Source organism: Suncus etruscus, chromosome 8 (genome assembly GCF_024139225.1).
Source record: "Suncus etruscus isolate mSunEtr1 chromosome 8, mSunEtr1.pri.cur, whole genome shotgun sequence".
Classification (NCBI taxonomy): Eukaryota; Metazoa; Chordata; class Mammalia; order Eulipotyphla; family Soricidae; genus Suncus; species Suncus etruscus.
Genome location: NC_064855.1, coordinates 53,209,284 through 53,229,980, shown reverse-complemented (window position 1 = coordinate 53,229,980; position 20,697 = coordinate 53,209,284). Strand labels below are relative to the sequence as shown.

General features: G+C 37.8%; 1 protein-coding gene across 1 annotated transcript; it reads right to left on the bottom strand.

Moving 5' to 3' along the window:
• Positions 1-4,186: 4,186 nt before the first annotated feature.
• SERTM1 (serine rich and transmembrane domain containing 1) lies at positions 4,187-5,192 on the bottom strand. The gene has a single exon (XM_049778871.1). It carries the CDS (start codon positions 5,015-5,017, stop codon positions 4,694-4,696), a length of 324 nt encoding a protein of 107 aa, XP_049634828.1. The 5' UTR covers positions 5,018-5,192; the 3' UTR covers positions 4,187-4,693.
• Positions 5,193-20,697: the final 15,505 nt, after the last annotated feature.

Genomic DNA, 20,697 nt, shown 5'->3' with positions numbered 1-20,697 from the left:
GAAGATGAACAGATATTTGTAGCAGAACAACTCCACCCACTCACATACCCCACCCAGGGTGAATCTGAATAGGACTTTTTGCCCATGTTTGGTCTGATTTCCATAAAAACAGCTTGATAAACTTTCCAACCATAAATTCAGTAACTTAATTTCTCAGTTTAAAAAATCTTCAATGGACTCTCAGCATACTCAGAATAAAACTCAAACTCCTACTCTAACCTGCCAGGTATAATCTGTCTTGGCTCTCTTCACCAACTCCAAGCTTTCTACTTCAGCTAATTTTTCCCTTCATGCAGCCAAAAACCTTTCCTACAACAAGGACTTTGTATATCTTTTTTCTTTTGAGAGGATTCTCTTCCCAACACCGTTAAGCATATGTAAATACTCATCCAAAAACACCTCCTACCATATATACCTTCACTGAGTTCTCTTTGCTGTCTGTTATTTCACTATTTTAATTCTTCAAAGCTCTAATTGTAATGGTGATTATGCAAGCTAGTCATTAATTTTTGTGAAAATCTTTACAAGACTATAATGTCATGAGGACAAAAACATAGTGTTTGCTCTATCTATTGACTATATGTAAAAGGGGGCTCCACTATTAATTTATTCCTTGGATTGATTATTAGAATATACTAATTTTTAAATTTTAATAAATGTCAAGTGACCATAAAACTCCTTTTATTGTTCAGAGTAGTATGTATCCTGCCTCAGAATTGATCTGTTCTAAGATAAAGGGAAGCAATCAGTACTTGTCAATGGTTTGATGAGACTGCATTCATAGTCAAGCAGGGCTACAAGAGGAAATAGACTTTGTTGCAACATAAACTATTTCTGCCTCTTACAAATTATAGGTGTGTAGACATGGCTTTGAAGTAGAAAAATGAATGAGAGGTGGAATTAGTGTGCTCTGCTTGCTGTTATAGTCTAGCTTAAAATAAGATGAGCAGAGGCGGAGCTATGGCGCAGGGGGTAAGGTATCTGCCTTTCGCACGCTAGCCTAGGACAGACCGAGGTTCGATCCTCCCGCGTTCCATATAATTCTCCAAGTCAAGAACGATTTCTGAGCACATAATCAGGAGTAACCCCTGAGCATCACCAGGTGTGGCCACCCCCCCCCAAAAAAAAACCCAAAACCCAAAACAAAAAATAAGACTTCAGAAACAGATTCCATCTCTAAACACTGTTTGTTCTAGGAAGATATGTATGTGTAAGTGTTAAAGAGGATATGTGATTGTAAGTATGTGTGTCCATGTGTGGAACACAAATAAACATGGGATTATAAATGTCTCCAACTGGTTGCTCATAAAGAAAGAGAAGCATAATTGTTCTCCCAAGGATGAAGAACTCTGAAGAGAGCTGCTGGTTCCAGATACCCCAGAGCTTTCCTTGGATGCATCAGCAACTATCTTCCTACCCACACTTACCCAGACTCAATGCCTCCACACAGATGGACCAGTAGAACTTCATAACTTAAGTAACTCTAGCCAGTCTATTCAAGCTCTCTCCTCAGTAATGACAGTAGTATTGAAGGTAATTGATTTTGGAGAGTGTAGGAACTAAAAAAAGGTCCTAGAGGACTTTCTAGAGGAGAGGGAATCAGGAAGGGTAGCAAGCCTAGAACTGTATTTATTCTTGAGATGGTTTTATTTTCTAGCAATACTGTGATTTTTTCTTATGATGGTGGGAATAATCTTCTTATTTAGTTTAGTGTGAGGTATTTAGTAAATCTCATCAGTTACCCCATTTAGCTAACTTAATTGGTCTCGTGGAAGAGGTGTGGAATGAAGCAACTGGATCATCTTCATATGCCTCTTTTTTCTGTCCATGTAAAATGATAGTTTTCACCTGGGGAAGGTATCTTAGAGTTCAGAATTAGCCAGTAGAGGAGATCTGGGGTGTAGATTGATCTGGGGGGATGAGGAGGCAGTGATGAGGGAAAACACAGTATGGAGAAGCATTTTCCTGGGGAGTAGGTGAGAAGAGAGATCTGTACTCTCCACAGATACATTCAGGCTGTGTGTTTGACCTTTTCTAGAACAGTGTGTACAACCCTGGACAGAAGCTTCACCTGTATCCCTTATTATAAACTCTAAGCTCCTTAACTCTGTTCCTAAGGTCACCTAGGAAACCAAACAATTTAAAAAAGAAATGTGTAGGACTGTCCCAGAGGAGGTGACTAAAGGTACCAGGCATAGGGGATGTTTGGAATTTGGGTTATACATGATTGTTTTTATGTCAGAGAGAATGTACAGATAAAGAGTGCTGGAAAGTCTCCTTGGAGGAGAAGACAGAGGTTCACTCACTAAAACATCAGAAAAGAACTGAATTTTAAAGAGTTTACTTCTTTATTTATAAATCCAGTCCCACAACCTTTCTGTACTCTTCAAAATTACAAATTCAGCTCAAGCCATACAATTTGTTTTCTTGGTCAGTTTGGAATGACAAATCCTACCTTCCTTGTATTTTCAAATTTGCTTCTGATTATTCTACTTTACCTTGGGAGTAAAAGCCACAGAAGCTGGGGAAGAAAGAGTGAGGAACTGTGGTTGGATATGTGCACTATGCCTACAGATTGAAAAAAAAAGAAAAAGAAAAGGTTCTAGTTTTAGAAGTCTTTATAATGTCTTCTCCCCCAAAAAAGATACCACAAAATTACCCAGTTAGAACAGGTCATATCTAGAGTGGCAAGCTCATCCTTTCATTTACTAGATAGCTTAGTTTATGCTCTTTTCTTCCCAGTAATTAAAATAGCACAAGATAATCAGAAAGCAAAATTGGTAATATAGATGCCTCCACAATCCTCAGAGCTTTTGCACTACTTTTAATTGGTAGGAGTATATCCACATACATATGTACTATGAGAAAGTGTATGTACAATACACAATATGCAGAGAATGATAGTGATGGTCCTAAATAATATCAGAATATTATTTCTAGTATTGCATTTATACCACATAACAACACCCCAACAAACTATCATGCTTTAAATTGTGGCTAAAGTTTACTTAAATGTATACATTTTTGGACTAACAAATATGTGTAAGTCTTATGACCTTTGAAGAAAGTTTTGCTGTATTTTAATTTGGAGTGATTTAAGTGGTACTTATGGATTTGGAAAACAAAACACAAAACCTTCTAATTCTTATTACCAGTTCTTTGTTTGGAGAGATAGAAATGTGTCCGAATGGTCATTCTATGTCCTTTTCCAATACTGGCCAGTACTGCTTTAATAAAGAAACCAAAGCTGTGTTGTGCCCCTACTTTAGATTATTAATTGTTTTGAACAATATCTGTTTGCATGGGAAGTCAGGGGCATGTTGATGCAGTGGGTTCTGCAGACTAAGTTCAGTGTTGACGCTGTGGGCAATTGATTTTAAAAATTAAATTAAAATTCTTACTCTGAAGAAGTTTCAGTGTGTTTACTTTGTTTTGTTTTGGGGGAAGCTTGATTTCTTCTACATTCCTTGACTGTGATCACTTGTATGCCTCATTTTAGAAGGCTGGGCTGAACTGACCGTAGTTCAGCAGATCCAGGATTACTATCCTCTCACAAGCTATATAACTCAAGCACCTCCAATATATAATATAAACCTCCAATATATAATATAAACCTGTGCCCTGAAATCCTAATGCAGAATATTATGTTACTATATAAGAATTGCCAAGACAAGTGACTTTCATGGAGTATACAGTAATATATATAGTAGCTAGTGTCTAAATTCTGCAATCTAATGTAGTTCAGTAAACATCTGACATCTCAAAACCAGATGATAATACTGCAATAAAATAACAAAGACTATGAAATTGAACAAAAAATAACACACACAACTGTTCAGAATTATCACTGAAGAAAACACAATTAGGTGGACATTTTAAAAACAGATTATTAATACAGTTGATGTAACTTGCAGTTGTAAAATAAAATCTTCTTGCTTCTTTTGGTATTTCTTTTTAGTAACAATGAAAATGAATGCCAATAAAAAAAACTCACATCTATGGGGTATTATGACTGCAACAGAAGTAGGGGAAAAAAACCAAAACAACCCAGGAGGCAGAAATACTTTTCAAACTGTCATATTACAGATTTATCTTACCATTGAAAGTTCAACTTTCTCAAATGTAATTTGATTAATCATTAAGTGTGATTTTCATTTGTTAAAGTGAAGTTAAATAAATCATCTAACATTTTTTGCCTCCAGGTCCAGAAATGTCAGACATAAAATCTAAAATAGACTCTTCTTAAAAATGGTCTTTATACTTTATCTTTTAAATAAGAAAAATATCTTCTACATTGATCAGATTTAATCTAGTCCATTTCTGCTGGCTCAGTGGATTCCAACATGGTTCAAGAGAAATGAAATGCTACAGTCCCTGTCCAGCAACTACTCTGAGGCTGCCTCAGGTGAGTTCACTTCAGGTGTTCAACAGAGTGAGGTGAACCAACCACTGTGAAGAAGTCAGCTCCACAATCAAGTAAAATTTAACATCTTCAGGTGTGCATTATTTCTGGTTAACATCAGCATCTATATTCACAACCAAAAAGTATTAATGAATAGGAGAAAAATCAGATGTAAAGGAGAAACAAGTCTGAATGGTTCAGTTGGGTTCTTTCATAAGATCATTGCTTCCTATGACTCCTCTTAAGGGAAAACCTAAGCTGCTACAGGATTTTACGGTTCTTCCATTTTCTTCAAGATGAAAGGTTTGAAAAAGTGGACCTTTGTGAGGAAATACTACAAACTTCCAAATTGGTGAAAGAACTTGCAGCATCGCTTGGATACTCAGGATAGGAGGAACTGGAGGAGATGATATTTTTGAGCCTCTGGAGGGCAATGATTAAAAGCAGAAGCAAAAATGCTAAAAGGCTGAGAAATATGGACACATAGATGTAGACATTTGACATGTGGCCTGAGGATGGGTCCACTGACGTGGAAAGGGATGTAGGAAATAGTTCCAGAAAAGTTCCATTCTCCACATTTCCCTCAAATACAGAGGAGGAATCAGGTTCCGTCATCTTTATGAAGGGCCAAAGAACGTTGAAGTTGATTAAAAGTTGAAGTTTCACACCAGGACTAAAAATTCAGCATTTTAAAAGAATGACAGTGTCAGCAAAAGATGCAAGCAGGTCCTCAGCACAATAAAAATGTTTTGGTTTTCAAACAAAGGAAGCAGGGTTTCAGGTGTCCACTGACACTGCAGAACAAAAACAAAACAAAACAAAACACAAAGCAATTATTCATTATGCATTATTCAGAAAATATCACATTTATATTTTATATCTAGTTTTATTTCTGAAAGAAGGCTTAATTATAAAATGTACCAGAGAGGAGAAAGAATAAAATGACTTCCCCAAGGACAAGTAATATTTTTGTTGTTATGCTACAAATGATAATACAAAAGTGAACTTTTATCTCTACAGTTCCCTAGATGTGTGGTCTCTTTAAAAACTAAAGAGAAAATAAAAAGGAAAATACATTTTTGATGTGTTCCATCTGCTACAATTTTAACAGATGCTTCAAGTAGATGCACTCAGAACAGGGTCCAAAAGTTATCTCCAAACCTTTTTTTTTTCCAGAAAATTAATTCAACAAGTTCTCCATATCACAGGCACAATTCCCAGCCAGTATCTCCCTTCAGCACACTTTGGAAAACTGTTGCATATAAATTTTGCTTTTTAGTGAATGATTATAGTTTGCTGATTTGTTTATAAAAAATGTATCTCCATTAGTTGTGGACTATTCCTATGAATATGTTTTCTTTTAGATCTATCTACATATTTTGCTCCATGTACTTTAGTCAAGGAAGCAAAATTAGAATACATTAGAATATATGCTGGGTTCTTTCTGGTAAAATTAGAAGGCAGGATTGCTATCAACCTAAGTCTGAATTATCTTGGGAGGTAGGGCAAATTGCTTACATTTCTTTTTATTTTAATAGCTTTATTTAACTTAATTACGAACATGATTGTAGTTGGGTTTCAGTCATAAAAAGAACACCCCCCCCCTTCACCATTCCCATCACCAATGCCCCATCTGCCCTCCTGCCCCTGCCTGTATTTGAGACAGGCTTTCTACTTCCCTCACTCATTGACATTGTTATGATAGTTCTCGGTGCAGTTATTTCTCTAACTTCACTCACCAGTCTTTGTGTTGAGCTTCATATCTTGAGCTGGTCCTTCTGGCCCTCGTCTCTGGGAATTATTTCAATAATGTCTTTTATTTTTCTTAAAACCTATACATGAGTGAGACTATTCTGTGTGTGTGTGTCTCTCTCTCTGACCTATTTCACTCAGCATAATAGATTCCATGTACAGGTAATTTTTATGACTTCATCTCTCCTGATGGCTGCATAATATTCCATTGTGTAGATGTACCACAATTTCTTTAGTCTTTCATCTGTTGAATTGCCTACATTTCTGAGCTTGAAGTTTATTCTCCTGCCTCATCTCTTTTTTTGTTTTGTTTTGTAGGAATTAGATAACCCATAGGGAAGTCCTTTGTAAAAGATTGGGCCACAATGACTTTGTAGTGTATGTGTGTGTGTGAATGAGGTGGAGTTTCCCCAGGCTGTGTATATGTGTGTGAGTGGGGGCATCTTGTCCCAGATATCCTCTCTTTCTTGACTTGGAAAGTTAGAGTAGCTTTGTATTTGGGCTTGTAGCTTACTAAGTCCATATTGGCGGCTAAGGAAGTAGCCCGAGGGAGAGTGATCCTTTCAGTGGACCAATATGAAGCTTACCACAAAGAGTGCTGAGAGCAGTTGGAGAAATAATCACACTGACAATGATAGTGAATGAGAAAAATAGAATGCCTGTCTCAAATACAGGCAAGGAGTAGGGGAGGAGGGAGTTGGGGGGGACATTGGTGGTGGGAATATTGCACTGGTGAAAGGGGTATTCCTTTTTTGTAACTAAAACCCAACTACTAATCATGGTGCTTAAATAATGATATTTAAAATAAAAAATTTCCAGAAGAAAATTTCTTCCTAGCTCTTTAAGGCATTCTGTCACGTTGCTGTAAGGTTGCTGTAAGGTTCTAAATCTTGCTATACTGAAATGCTAGTGTGCAAACATTTATTGTGCCCTGATTTCTTCTTTTTCTAAACTCTGTCTTTAAGCCTACCTTGAAAACTTGCCTTTCCTGTCCATGATTTCCAATTAGGAATCTCATTCTTTGTGGGGGGCGTCCTCATTCTTTCAGAGGTCAGTATTGGCCACTGGCAGGAGATAGAGATTTGTGTAGTGATAGTGACTTTAAAAAAATGTGGCACTAATAATCCTTGAGCAAGAAGGAATATTTCAGAGAGGGCTGTCTCTCCTGGAAATGGTGGTGGGGAGGGGTGGGGGTGTTGGTAGGTGGGTGGGTGAGGGGTGGTTGATACAAATAATGGTCTTAGTGAATTCCTTAGAGTAGGCCACCATGGAGTAATAGTATCTCTAAAATAATTTGATTCCTGCTTCTCATTATGCTTTGCCTGGTGATTTAAATTCCATTAGGCTGCTACAGGCTCCTAACAACCTTTAAAAAGAAGAGCAAGCAAATCACAGTGGACTAAAAATGTGTTACACTGATTTGGCAATACCTCACCTTTTTACAGTGTGTAAATGTAGTCTCATAGCTAAGTTGGAAAACAAGAAAAGAAACTACACTGAATGAATAAGAAGAAAATTCAAAAGGCAAGATGTCCTGAATCTAGCAAAGGAAAATTTGAAGCAAAGAAGTTGACTGAATTAACAGAAGAAACTAAGTTGATTTAGAAGATATGCCAGAGTTTTTCATTTCTCTACATTCTCACTCCCTTATCACAACTCATGTTGCTTTGGTAAAAAGATATTATACACTTTTTCTAGTATGGCAAAGAAGGTCAGCATGATTCCTTCTGTTTCCTTCTCACTGGATGGATAGAGCAGGAATTAGTTTTTTTCATTTTTCAGAGGAGGGAACTGACTGTAAGATGTCCTGATTTATTCAGGCTTCATGAAGAAACAGTGATAGAGAAGTGACTAAACTCTAGGCATTGGTTCTTGGTTTTTTTGTTTGTTTGTTTTGTTTTCTCAGCTGTGATAACAATGATGACACTTGTGTATTTAGAACCTATCAGCCATTCAAAAAGCATATATGAGTCTTGAATTTTTTTTTCCTTTTGTACAGTGGTACCCACCTTTCCTTCCTCTCCAGGAGGCCTTGAGTCAAGATGTGATAACACTTCAATAATTGTCCTTAGAATATTATGAAGGACCACCCAAGAAAAGTTCCAGTCTGTGAATCTTTTATTTAAAAAAGGATTTTTTTAAATGAACGTCCAAAGAGAACAGTGGAATGAGCAATTTTTTGTTTGTTTGTTTGTTTGTTTGTTTTTTGTTTTTGGGCCACAACCGGCGGTGCTCAGGGGTTACTCCTGGCTGTCTGCTCAGAAATAGCTCCTGGCAGGCACGGGGGACCATATGGGACACCGGGATTCGAAACAACTACCTTTGGTCCTGGATCGGCTGTTTGCAAGGCAAAGGCTGCTGTGCTATCTCTCCGGGCCCAAGAATGAGCAATTTTTGACTATTCCTACAATTCTTAAACATATGTTTCAAACTGAATTAGAATGACTTGATTTTTCTGTTTTGTTTTTGTTTGGGATCACGTTGAATGGAGCTCAGGGGCTCCTTCTGGCTTGATGTTTGGGGGTCAGTCTCAGTGATTCTTGGGAGATCAAGAGATGCTGAGACTCAAACCCTCTGAACTGCAAAGCATAAATCCAAAAATCAATTTAGTGAGCTATTTATCAGGCCCCAAATTTATTTTTTAAAGTCACTATCACTACACAAATCTCTATTATTTTTCTAGGGATGGTGTTAGAAGTACAAATGATGTTACTTGAGTACAGCAAATCAGTGACCAAACTCACTAGTTATAAGACTTTTAAAATCAATCATATGTCTTTATAGTGTTAGCATTATGAAAGTACTTTTTATCCACTGTGAACCTCAAAAGTTTATGAATAGTTAATGCACAGGGAATAAAACTCAGAAGATTGGAGTAGCCTTAGAGAAACAGTAGAAATAAATAACTGAAACCTTGTTTGCTTACTTGGTATTTCACAACTGAACACATACCCCTTACCCAAAACTTCCCATTTAATATTATATCTCGACTACTTCTTAATTTTTTCAATGTTATGCCCTGAAATAATTGAGTATATGCCCTGTGAGGGATCAATTTAATTTCATGGCATTAGTTATCAATTTCTTATTAAAGTTTTAAAACCTGATCACTCTTCTTTCTCTTTGATTAATGTTTTTGACTGTATATCAAAATGTTTGGGTGCATAATATGTGTATAATATGTACTTTAAGTCTAACTGTCCATATTTAGACATGATTGGCAGTATTCATGAGGCTAAGATGGCCCAATGGCAATAAAACCAAGCAAATTTGTTTTCTGATGTTTAGGAGCTGTTTTTCTCAAACAGATTAACTTTGAATATGAAAAGAAAAATGTAGTCTTTATATGAAATGTATAGCCTTGACCTATCTCAGGGCAATGCCAGCAGTTTATCATTTCAGGTGCCATCTAGAGCCACATGGGGATTATGATTCTTTTCTCCTGAGTCAGCTTCAGCTAGCAAAGTGTGAGAAATAAAAATAAAATAGCTGGGTCACAGCATTCTAAATGAATAACTGTGGAAATGTTTTGTTTTATGGCTAGCCATTTTTCCTTTAGTTTTTGATATAAAATTCAATTCAATACCCAGTACAGCATGGGTCCCTGAACATTACCTTGAACTAGTTCAAGACTAGCCTCTGAACACTACTGGCCATTTTCATTTTCCCTTCAAAAATCAACAAACAAAATTAAATCAAAGCAAAACAAAGCAAACAAATAAGAACCTCAGTTGAGAAGAATGAAAGCATACCCTACTCCCTATTGTGTACTTTCACATCCAGTGAAAGGAAGAAGAAACAATTGGACGTCATCTTTGTGTTCTTCCTTCCATACAAGCTTTGTTAACCCTGACTGTTTGTGGGTGGAGCCCATGCATGGTCTTTATTTCCAGGAATATAATGGTACACAAAAGCTCAAACCACAGCCCACCTCAAATCTGGCAGAGCAATTTCTGAATTTCTGACCTTTATTAAAATATGCTTCTATGTGAATAATGACTTGAAAGGTTTTTTTGTTGTTGTTGTGGAAAAGTAGGACAACTTGCTTGTTCCTTTGCAGGCATATTTAAAGTATGCCCTAGCTGTTATGATATTCAATAAACATTTCATCATTATTAAGTCCTGCTGTGTCATTCCCCAATGGAGGACAATTACCAACAATTTGACCCCCACCCAAAAAAAGATATGATGGTGGTGTTAAGGAATGCTAAAATTATATGTCAAACTACAAAGTCAAAAACACTAAAAACATGATACCCAACTTTTAACAACTGAACATAAAACTTGCTTGTCAAGCTGGTGAATTGGGGGCTAAGGGATGGTATGGGAGAGAACTTGTAAACATTATTAAGAAAAACTGACACTGGCAGTCAGTGCTAGAACACTGTATGTTTAAAATGTAACTATGAATAACATTTTAAAACACAGAGCTTTAATAAATTTTAAAGAATTAACAAATTACAAAGACAAAATGGATATGATATAGTAAATGCTTTTGCTAGTTCACAAACTGTAAAATCTGTGATATTATAATGCAATTAATTGTTTTAAATGATGTATTGTATTCCTTTTTGCCCCTCCAAAGAACAGAGAGCATCACCTAAATCCAGAAAGGACCTTATAATATTTGAGAAAAGCCAATTTTAGAAAATACCTCAATTCAGAATATAGTATGTTTTATATCAGTCCTTAGCCATTAATTTACAGTTTTCATGATTATCTTTCCTCTTAATGCTTTATCTTTGTCTTTATATCATGCTAGGTGAGAAAAGGTTACTCTAACACCATATAATTCCCACCCACTCTCCTCCCAATCTTATATGCAATTAATGGCAAACACTCTAGGACTTACATTAATGAAATAAAATTTGTTAGGTTTTGTGCTATTTTCATTCAAAGTTGATGTATTTGCCTATTTGATCACCGCTCATACTTAATACTTTGGTAAAGGAGAATTTTGTGTGAATTCTTATTATTCTTTTTCCCTATCATGTCAATAAAAAAATTAAAACCAAGGTCCAAAGGGATAACATAGTGGGTAGGACATTTGCCTTGTATGTGGCCAACCTGTGTTCAATCTCCGGCATTTTATATGGTCCCTCAATCCTCTCAAGAGTAGCTTCTGAGTGCAGAGCCAGGAGTAACCCCTGAGCACCATCAGGTGTGGCCCCTAAATTAACCAAACAAGCAAAGAAACAAAAAATGGAGATGAGTCTCTATGCTATCAAATATTTAATTAGATTACCATCTTATAAAAAGAAAAATGGAGAAATTGTGATTCTAAATAACATGCTAGAATTCATGGATCTGAGCTGTATCAATTCAGACAAAAATGAAGTCTTTACTTAGCACTGAAATGAATTATCAGAAAGTATCAGAACATTTCACAGTACTTTAGTGACAATGAAAGAAGTGATAAAGTTACTGTTTACTATTACTGATTTCTCCCAGAAATAAACTTTGAGAATATATGATTAGGTAGGTTTAAGTTTTAGCTCATTAAGCCTTTTATATCTTTTTAATTTGGTGATGATCTTTGTCTATGTGAGTCGAGGCTGGTATTCGAAAAAATTTTCTCAGGAAAAAATCAAATTATATTTAGAATATTTTTGTTTTTTGTTTTTTGGGTCACACCTGGCAGCACTCAGGGATTACTCCTGGTTCTGTGCTCAGAAGTCGTTCCTGACAGGCACAGAGGACCATATGGGATGCTGGGATTCGAACCACCGTCTGTTCAAATCAGCTGTGTGCAAGGCAATTCCCCTACCACTATGCTATCTCTCCAGCCCTTATATTTAGAATATTTTCTTTTTCTTTCTTTCTTTCTTTCTTTCTTTCTTTCTTTCTTTCTTTCTTTCTTTCTTTCTTTCTTTCTTTCTTTCTTTCTTCTTTTTCTTTCTTTCTTTCTTTCTTTCTCTTTCTTCTTTCTTTCTTTCTTTCTTTCTTTTCTTCTTTCTTTCTTTCTTCTTTCTTTCTTCTTTCTTTCTTTCTCTCTCTCCTCTCTCTCTCTCTCTCTCTCTCTCTCTCTCTCTCTTCTTTCTTTCTTTTTCTTTCTTTTTCTTTCTTTCTTTCTCTCTCTCTCTCTCTCTCTCTCTCCCTCCATCCCTCCCTCCCTCCCTCCCTCCCTCCCTCCCTCCCTCTCTCCCTCCCTCCGTCCTTCCCCTTTTCTTTCTTCCTTCTTTCTTTCTTTCTTTCTTTCTTTCTTCTTTCTTTCTTTCTTTCTTTCTTCTTCTTCTTTCTTTCTTTCTTCTTTCCTTTCTTTCTTTCTTCTTTCTTTCTTTCTTTCTTTCTTTCTTCTTTCTTTCTTTCTTTTTTCTTTCTTTCTTCTTCTCTTCTTCTTTCTTTTTCTTTTTCTTTCTGCCACACCCAGCGTTGCTCAGGGGTTACTCCCTGGCTGTCTACTCAGAAATAGCTACTGGCAGGCATGGGGGGGGGGACCATATGGACACCAGGATTCGAACCAACCACCTTTGGTCCTGGATCAGCTGGCTTGCAAGGCAAACGCTGCTGTGCTATCTCTCCGGGCCCCAGAAATATTTTATTTCTATCCACCTCATATTTTGTCTATTTTGTTATTTTTTGTTTGTGTTTGTTTGTTTTTGGGCCATACTTGGTGACGCTCAGGGGTTACTCCTGGTTATGCACTCAGAAATCATTCCTGGCTCCGGGGACCATATGGAATTCCTGGGATCAAATTCTGGGGATCGAACCTTAGTCCAGTTTCTGCATTAACCACTTGCAAGGCAAACACCCTATCACTGCGCTATTGCTCTGGCACCTCATATTTTGTATTGATTATTTAAAAGTTATTCTCATAGGGGCTGGAGAGTGGTAAGGTGTTTGCCTGATGCAGAAGGATGATGGTTCGAATCCCGGCATCCATATGGTCCCCCGAGCCTGCCAGGAGCGATTTCTGAGCACAGAGCCAGGAGTAATCCCTGAGCGCTGCCGGATATGACCCAAAAATAAAAAAAAGTTATCCTCATAAGCTATAATTGATAAATATTCAAAATATACTATTCTTGATAATCAAAGCAGAATATATTGAGTGATGTTTAAAAATCCTTGGAGAGGTAGCTCAACAGATTGAAGTATATGGTTTTCATGCAGAGGGCCTAGGTTTGATCTCCAACTTCATGGTCCACTGGGCACTGCCTTGAGTGACCCCAAGAACAGATTGAGGAGTGGATCCTAAGCACACTCAGGTGTGTCCCAAAAATCAAAACCTAAATCTATGCACCCAACCATGCCTATATACCAAACAGACAAAGGAGAAAGTATTTTACAAATGCATATAAATAAAAATCACTTTGATCATCTATACTCGGTAGCTAACTTTTCTTTCATTTCTTTTATCAATTTCTTGCATTTCCTTCCTCATGGCTGCTTTAGGTCTCGCTTCCATGGATCTGTGCATTTTGGTGGACTTGGAAACTTGCTAGGGTTTCTCCTCATATCTCCACATGTTATGGTTCTCCTTAGTTTACCCATATTTCTTTGCCTTTATTGGTGTGGCTTGGAGCTCAGTGCCTTCTGAGTTCAGCCTGCTTTGGTCCCTGTGGCGTGGGGAGTTGGGTGCCCCATCCTGAGCGTGGTTTCTAGAGGGGTCTGTTTGGGTGGGCCTCTCCTAGATTGGTCCCTCTTATGTTCTGTTTTTTCCTTTTGGGTTGGCAGCTAGTGGCAGTTCTGCTCCTGGCCACAATGGTTGGAGGGCGCTATTGAGCCTAGCTCCCTGTCCTCCCTCCTTTCCCTGTGAGTCAGCGAAGCTTCACCCCTCCGAGCCTCAGCTGAGGAAATTGTTGTAGCTAACCCACCTGGAGTTCTCTCTTCGGCCCCTGGGGATCCACAGGTCCACTCCGGGCTCAGGGGGCAGGCTGCTCTAGGATACACCCAAGGTCCAGGAAGTAAACCAAAGCTCACCTGGTCTATAAGCTCTAGCCCTTCCAAGCACCAGAGTGGGTCAGGTGCACGGTTTCTCTGGGTGCCCACATGTGGAGGTGGGCCGGGTTGCTCACTTGTCCTGCCTGCAGTTGGGTCGGGGGTCCTGAATTCACGCACCCACGTGGGAGAGGTGGCTGGGTGGTGGGCGAACTCACCCTGCCCTGCAGGTCGGGTCAGGGGTCCCTGAAATTCAGGCGGTGGGGCTGCTGTGGAACGTGGGGGTCCAGCGCCCACGTGGGGAGGTGGCCGAGTGGCGGGCACACTCACCCTTCCTGATGCTGGGTTGGGGGGTCCCTGGGTTCAGGGACTTGGGCGGAGCACGGGGGTCTGGCGCCCACGAGGGGAGGTGGCTGAGTGGCAGGCCACACTCACCTTGCCTGCAGCTGGGTCGGGGGTCCCTGTGTTCAGGCCATGGCTTACTCTTTTATTGATTCCCTTCTTTCCATTCCTCATTTAATTTCCTTCCATCTCATAGAGTAATGTTTTGAATGCATTCTTCTATTTGCTTATGCCTCTGTGTTATTGTTCTATGCACATTTTTATTGTAAGTTTTTATTTGTCTTCAAAGTTTGTTTCTAATGATGATTAGGGGTCCTTCACTTAAACACCAAATGTTATCTCCACTTAAAATACATTTATAATTGAGGCACAGGAAAGGGAGCCAAATAAATTATCTAATGAATCCAATTTTGTATATAGGGAATATTGTTAAACACTTAATAATAAGCACATTCTATATCTATAAAATTATGTGTATAGGCAAAACTTGTTTTATTTTTAGTGGATAATTTTCTTATTTAAGCACCAAGGTTACAGAAATGTTCATATTTGGATCTCAGTCATAGACTGTACACTGCCCCAGTGCAACTTTCCTGCTACCAACGTCCCTCATACCCCCATCCTTTTTCTGTCTCTGTGACAGACAAGGCAGAATTAATTTGAAAAAACAAATAGTTATATAGATTATATGAAAAACTTCAGTATTATTAAATTAATAAAGCATGTCCTCTCTATATATCTATATCATCTATTTTAATCCTAAATATAAAAATGTATTCCTTAAGAATTGACTATCACAGTTTGAATAAATATCTTGTCCTATATTTCCTAAAAGAGATTCAAGCTCCTGGTGTCTTCTAAACGTTGGCATTTTCAATCAAGGCATAAAATTTGCTTGAACAAATGAATCATTCCTCATAATACAACTACAAATAGAACCTTAGTTGATTACATAGTGTGTAAATTGCCCATCCCTTTTGGATATTAGCCCAGGACTTATCATCACATATACATATGCATTTTGCTAAATAAGTTTTGTCATACTTCCAATCTTCTATGGATGAGTCAAAATACGATAATATTTGTCATAGTAAAATGAGTATTTAAATGAATAATAATGTTTAGTCATTGAACTCAGATAAAGTTTTGCATACTTTCATTTTTGGTCGTATTACACTGTTAGTAGCCAGTTTAACATGCACATTTAAATAGAATAAAGTTGGAGCTGGAGAGATAGTAAAGCAGATAGGGCACTTGCTAGCATATAGATGACTGTAGTTTGGTCTCCACCAGACCATATAGACCACTGAACACTATCAGGAATGATCCCTGAGTACAGTTCCAGGAAAAGACCTAAATACTGCCTTAAAAAAACTTAAAAAAATCCCAACACATAACAAAATGAAGATTTTAAAATTAATAAAATGTATTCATTTAATGCATTGAAAGAGAAAAATTAGTTTTGCTATTAAGGGCTTTATCATGGCAACTGGAAAACTTGAAAATAGATAATTGTGTCAATAATATATTCTTTTAGTATGATGAGAATAAAATTCTTGTTGTTAGGAAATACATATTATAGTATGGAGTTCGAAGTGTCAAAATACTTGCACCTGGCTTTCAAATGGCTTAGTCAAGAAAAGTTTTAAGTAAACAAAAAATAAGAAAATAAAAAATGACAAAAAAGTTACATAAAGTGTTAAGAACTGGTTCATCTGTTTAAAAGATATATAGGGTGGGTTTTTTTTATCATTCTTGAAATTTCTCAGTAGATTTGAACTGTTAACATACAAGTTGAGGGAAAATGTTAGATATATTACTAATAAATTAAAAGGGAGATAGCACAAAAGGTAGGAGCAAATGTTCTGCCTACAGTAGTTCTGTGTATGACTCCTGTCATAGCATGGTCTCCATGGCACTGCTGAGAGTGACCTCCTGAGCACCCAGTCTCTGAGCACTGCTGGATTTGACCCAAAGCAAACATTCAATGACAGAAGCCTAATTCTCTAATGCAAATTTAAAAAGTTCCAAACAGTTTCCTGTCTAACAGTTTAATAGTCCATGATATCCATTAATCCACAGGTACTAGAGATAAAGCTCCAGCAGCTTGATTAAAAGGCTAATACATGGTTCAATCTGAGGAATTCAAGGGAAACTTCTGCGCCTGTCTGCCAGTGTTTCTGAATCCCTGAAGATTTCCTCAGAGGCCCTAGGGGAGTGCATCTCAAAAAAACTGCATTTTGAAGCTGCCAGTAAGTACATTCTGGCTGCAGGAGTCGCTTTCCAAAAAGTTGAGGTCTCTGGCCTGTGGAGGCTCTGCCCTGCTGTGCCTTTGTTCAATCTGAGGACTTCAAGGTAAACTTCTGCACCTGTCTGCCTGCATTTCTGAATCCCTGAAGATTTCCTCAGAGTCCTAGGGAGCGCATCCCCAAAACACTGCATTTTGAAGCTGCCCAGTAAGTACATTCTGGCTGCGGGGGTCACTGTTCAATAAGCTGAGTTCTCTGGCCTGTGGAGGCTCTGCCCTGCTGTGCCTTTGTTCACTCTGAGGACTGTCAACTAGAGGCAGCAGAAGAGCAAAGCCACTTAGCTTCACTTTTCGGCTTCACACTCTTTCTAACCAATGAACCCCACCACAACACGCAGGAAAAACCACACTACAAGTGTTACAATGGGGAAACCTCGCAGGCAAACACCATCCACAGAGAATGAAGAAGAAAGCTTGGATGACCTAATAAATTCCAACCACTGATTAACCTCTCAGATAAGGAGTTTAGAAATAGAAATATGGAAGATGTTCGTAGAACTCAAAAAAAGCATAGATCGATCTGAAGAGAACACAAAGACAGAAAACAGAAAACTCCAAACTGAAATAACAGATCTGAAAAACACGGTTGCTCAACTGAAAATCTCAATGGATAGCCTCGCCAACAGGGTATCAGCAGCTGAGGAGAGAATCGGAGTACTGGGAAGATGTGATGCAGAAAAAACTCAAACACAACAGAAGAATTGGAAAAGAACCTTAAGACAATTAAACAGCAATGGAAATAGTACTCAAGGAATGTGAACAGATAAAAAATAGAAGTCTTTGATAAACTCAACAGAAACAATATAATAATCATAGGAGAAACCCAGGAAGGAGATCTCCAGGGAAGAAATCAACTGTCAAAGACATCATCAAAAAGATACTCCCAGAGTTAAAGTCTACATGCAATCAAATCCTTCATTGCCCGAAGAGTACCAGCTAAAAGAGATCCAAAGAAAAACACCCCAAGGGGACACATTCTTGTTACAATGACAAATCCCATAGAGATAGAATACTGAAAGTAGCAAGATCAAAAAGGGCAAATTAAAATTCAAGGGAGGATCCCGAAGACTTACCAGCAGACATGGTCACAAGAAACTCAAGGCCAGAAGACAGTGGTGGGATATTGTGACAAGACTGAATGAAATTAAATGCCTTACCAAGAATACTGCACCCAGCCCAACTCACTTTCAGGTTTGAAGGAAGAATACATAGCTTCATGGATAAAGAACAGCTCAGAAACTTCACAAATGATAAACCAGCCTTAAAGAAAAAACTGACAGGTCTACTCTAAGACAAGAGAGACCAACAAACACAGCAAACTTATCTATAAAGATGACATTAAATCCTATGACAATCATCTCCCTCAATGTCAATAGACTAAATTCACCAACTAAAAGACACAGAGTGGCAAAATGGGTCAAAAAGATGAATCCAGCCTTCTGCTGCCTACAAAAAACACGTCTGAATAGTCAAAACAAACATAGACTCAAAATCAAAGGCTGGAAGAAAATCATCCAAGCAAACAACACCCTCAAAAAAAGCTGGGGTGGCCATATTAATATCTGATGACACCAAATTTATACTCAGAAAAGTGGTAAGGGACAAAGATGTACACTATGTACTAATCAAGGGATATGTGCAACAGGAAGAAATCAGACTATTAAACATATATGCACCCAGTGAGAGACCAGCAAATGATCTAATACAATTACTCACAAACCTGAAAGAAGACATCAATAATAACACAATAATTGTGGGAGACCTCAACACGACCCTATCAACACTTGATAGGTCAATCAGATTGAAATACAACAAAAACATACTAGTCCTGAAAAGAGTTATGGAAGAAAGAGGACTAGTAGATATATACAGGACACTCCATCCCAAAAAACCTGGATAGATATTCTTCTCCAAAGTAAATGGGTCATTCTCTAGAATAGACTACATGCTGACACATAAAACATACCTTCATAAAATCAAGAGGATAGAAATCTTGCAGACTACCTTTGCTGACCACAAGACTCTGAAATTAGATGTGAACTAAAAAAAAGATGTGAACTACACAGAAGAAAAACTTTAACAATTGGAAATTAAACACCCTGCTACTGAACAACCAGTGGGTCCGAGATGAAATCAAAAAGGAAATCAAAACTTTCCTGGAAACAAATGGTAATGAAGACACAAACTGCCAGAATCTATGGGACACAGCAAAAGCAGTCTGAGAGGAAAATTTATAGCTCTACAAGCACACATCAGGAAGGAAAAAGGGACATACCTGAATAACTTAATGGTGCAGCTCAAAAAATTACAAAATGACCAACAAAAGGAACCAAAAATAGGGAGACAGAAGGAAATAACAAAGCTAAAAGCAGAACTCAATGAAGTGGAAAACCAAAAAGCAATCCGAAAGATCAACGAAAGCAGAAGCTGGTTCTTTGAAAAAAATAAACAAGATTGATAGACCATTGGCAAAACTCACAAAGAAAGAGAGAGAGAGAAATCTGATAACCCATAATAGAAATGGAAAGGGGGAGATCAAAGCAGATATTGCAGAGACCCAAAGGGTAATCAGCGACTACTTTGAGAAACTTTATGCTACTAAACATGAGAACCTAGAAGAAATGGAAAAATTCTTGGACACTTATAACCTTCCACATTTAAGTGAGGAGGATATAGCATATCTAGACACCCCCATCACTACTGAAGAAATTGAAACTGTAATCAAACATCTGCCCAAAAAGAAAAGCCCAGGCCCAGATGGTTTTCCTAATGAATTTTTTCAAATCTTTCACCACAGAGATTGGCACACATCACAAACAATGAGAACAATCAGTGCTGGAGGGGATGTGGAGAGAAAGGAAATCTTATCCACTGCTAGTGGGAATGCTGTCTAGTCCAGCCTCTATGGAAAGTGATATGGAGATTCCTCCAAACTCTGGAAATTGACCTCCTATTCCACTCCTAGGGATATACCCTAAGAACACAAGAACACAATACAAAAATCCCTTCCTCACACCTATATTTATTGCAGCACTATTCACAATAGCCAGGCTCTGGAAACAACCAAGATGACCTTCAACAGAGGAATGGCTAAAAAAACTATGGTACTTATACACAATGGAATATTATGCAGCCGTCAGGAGAGATAAAGTCATGAAATTTTCCTATACATGGATGTACATGGAATCTATCATGCTTAGTGAAATAAGTCAGAGAGAGAGAGAGAGAGACGGAGAATAGTCTCACTCATCTATGGGTTTTAAGAAATATAAAAGTCATTTTTGTAACAATCCTCAGAGACAATGAGAGGAAGTCTGGAACACTAGCTCACTTCATGAAGCTCACCACAAAGAGTGGTGAGTGCAGCTATAGAAATAACTACACAGAGAACTACCATAATCATGTGAATGAATGAGGGTACTGGAAAGCCTGTTTGGAGTACAGGTGGGGGTGGGGTGGGATGGAGGGAGATTTGGGACATTGGTGGTGGGAATGTTGCACTGGTGAAGGGGTGACTGAAACCTAATTACATTCATTTATGTAATCAAGATGTTTAAATAAAGAAAAATGGGATAAAATAATGAATAAAAATTAAATTATGCAATAGGCAAAAAAAATTTGGTTCCTGGATCAAAATGAGCAACACCACAGATGTGTACAATAGAAATACAGACTCTCTGGTCCTACCTAAGAACCAAGATTCAGGATGTGCATTTTAAGACCTTTCTAGTGAGTCATACATAGATGTTTGACAAACTGTGTAAAGGGCATGGCATATTATATCATAAACAAATTATAAATGATATCTAAGATGAAAAAAAGGCTAATAAGTTCAGAATATTATATTCATGTAGAAGGAGATAGGGCCAGAAGACCAAGTGTGATGCTTTTCTAGTCTGCATTATTCATGACTTTATTATGGCCACCACCTGCTGAATACCAATCTTGGCCTCCAAGATCATGTAATTCACTTATGTTCATTTTATATCACTGGTCATCCTCCAAGGAAGTCAAG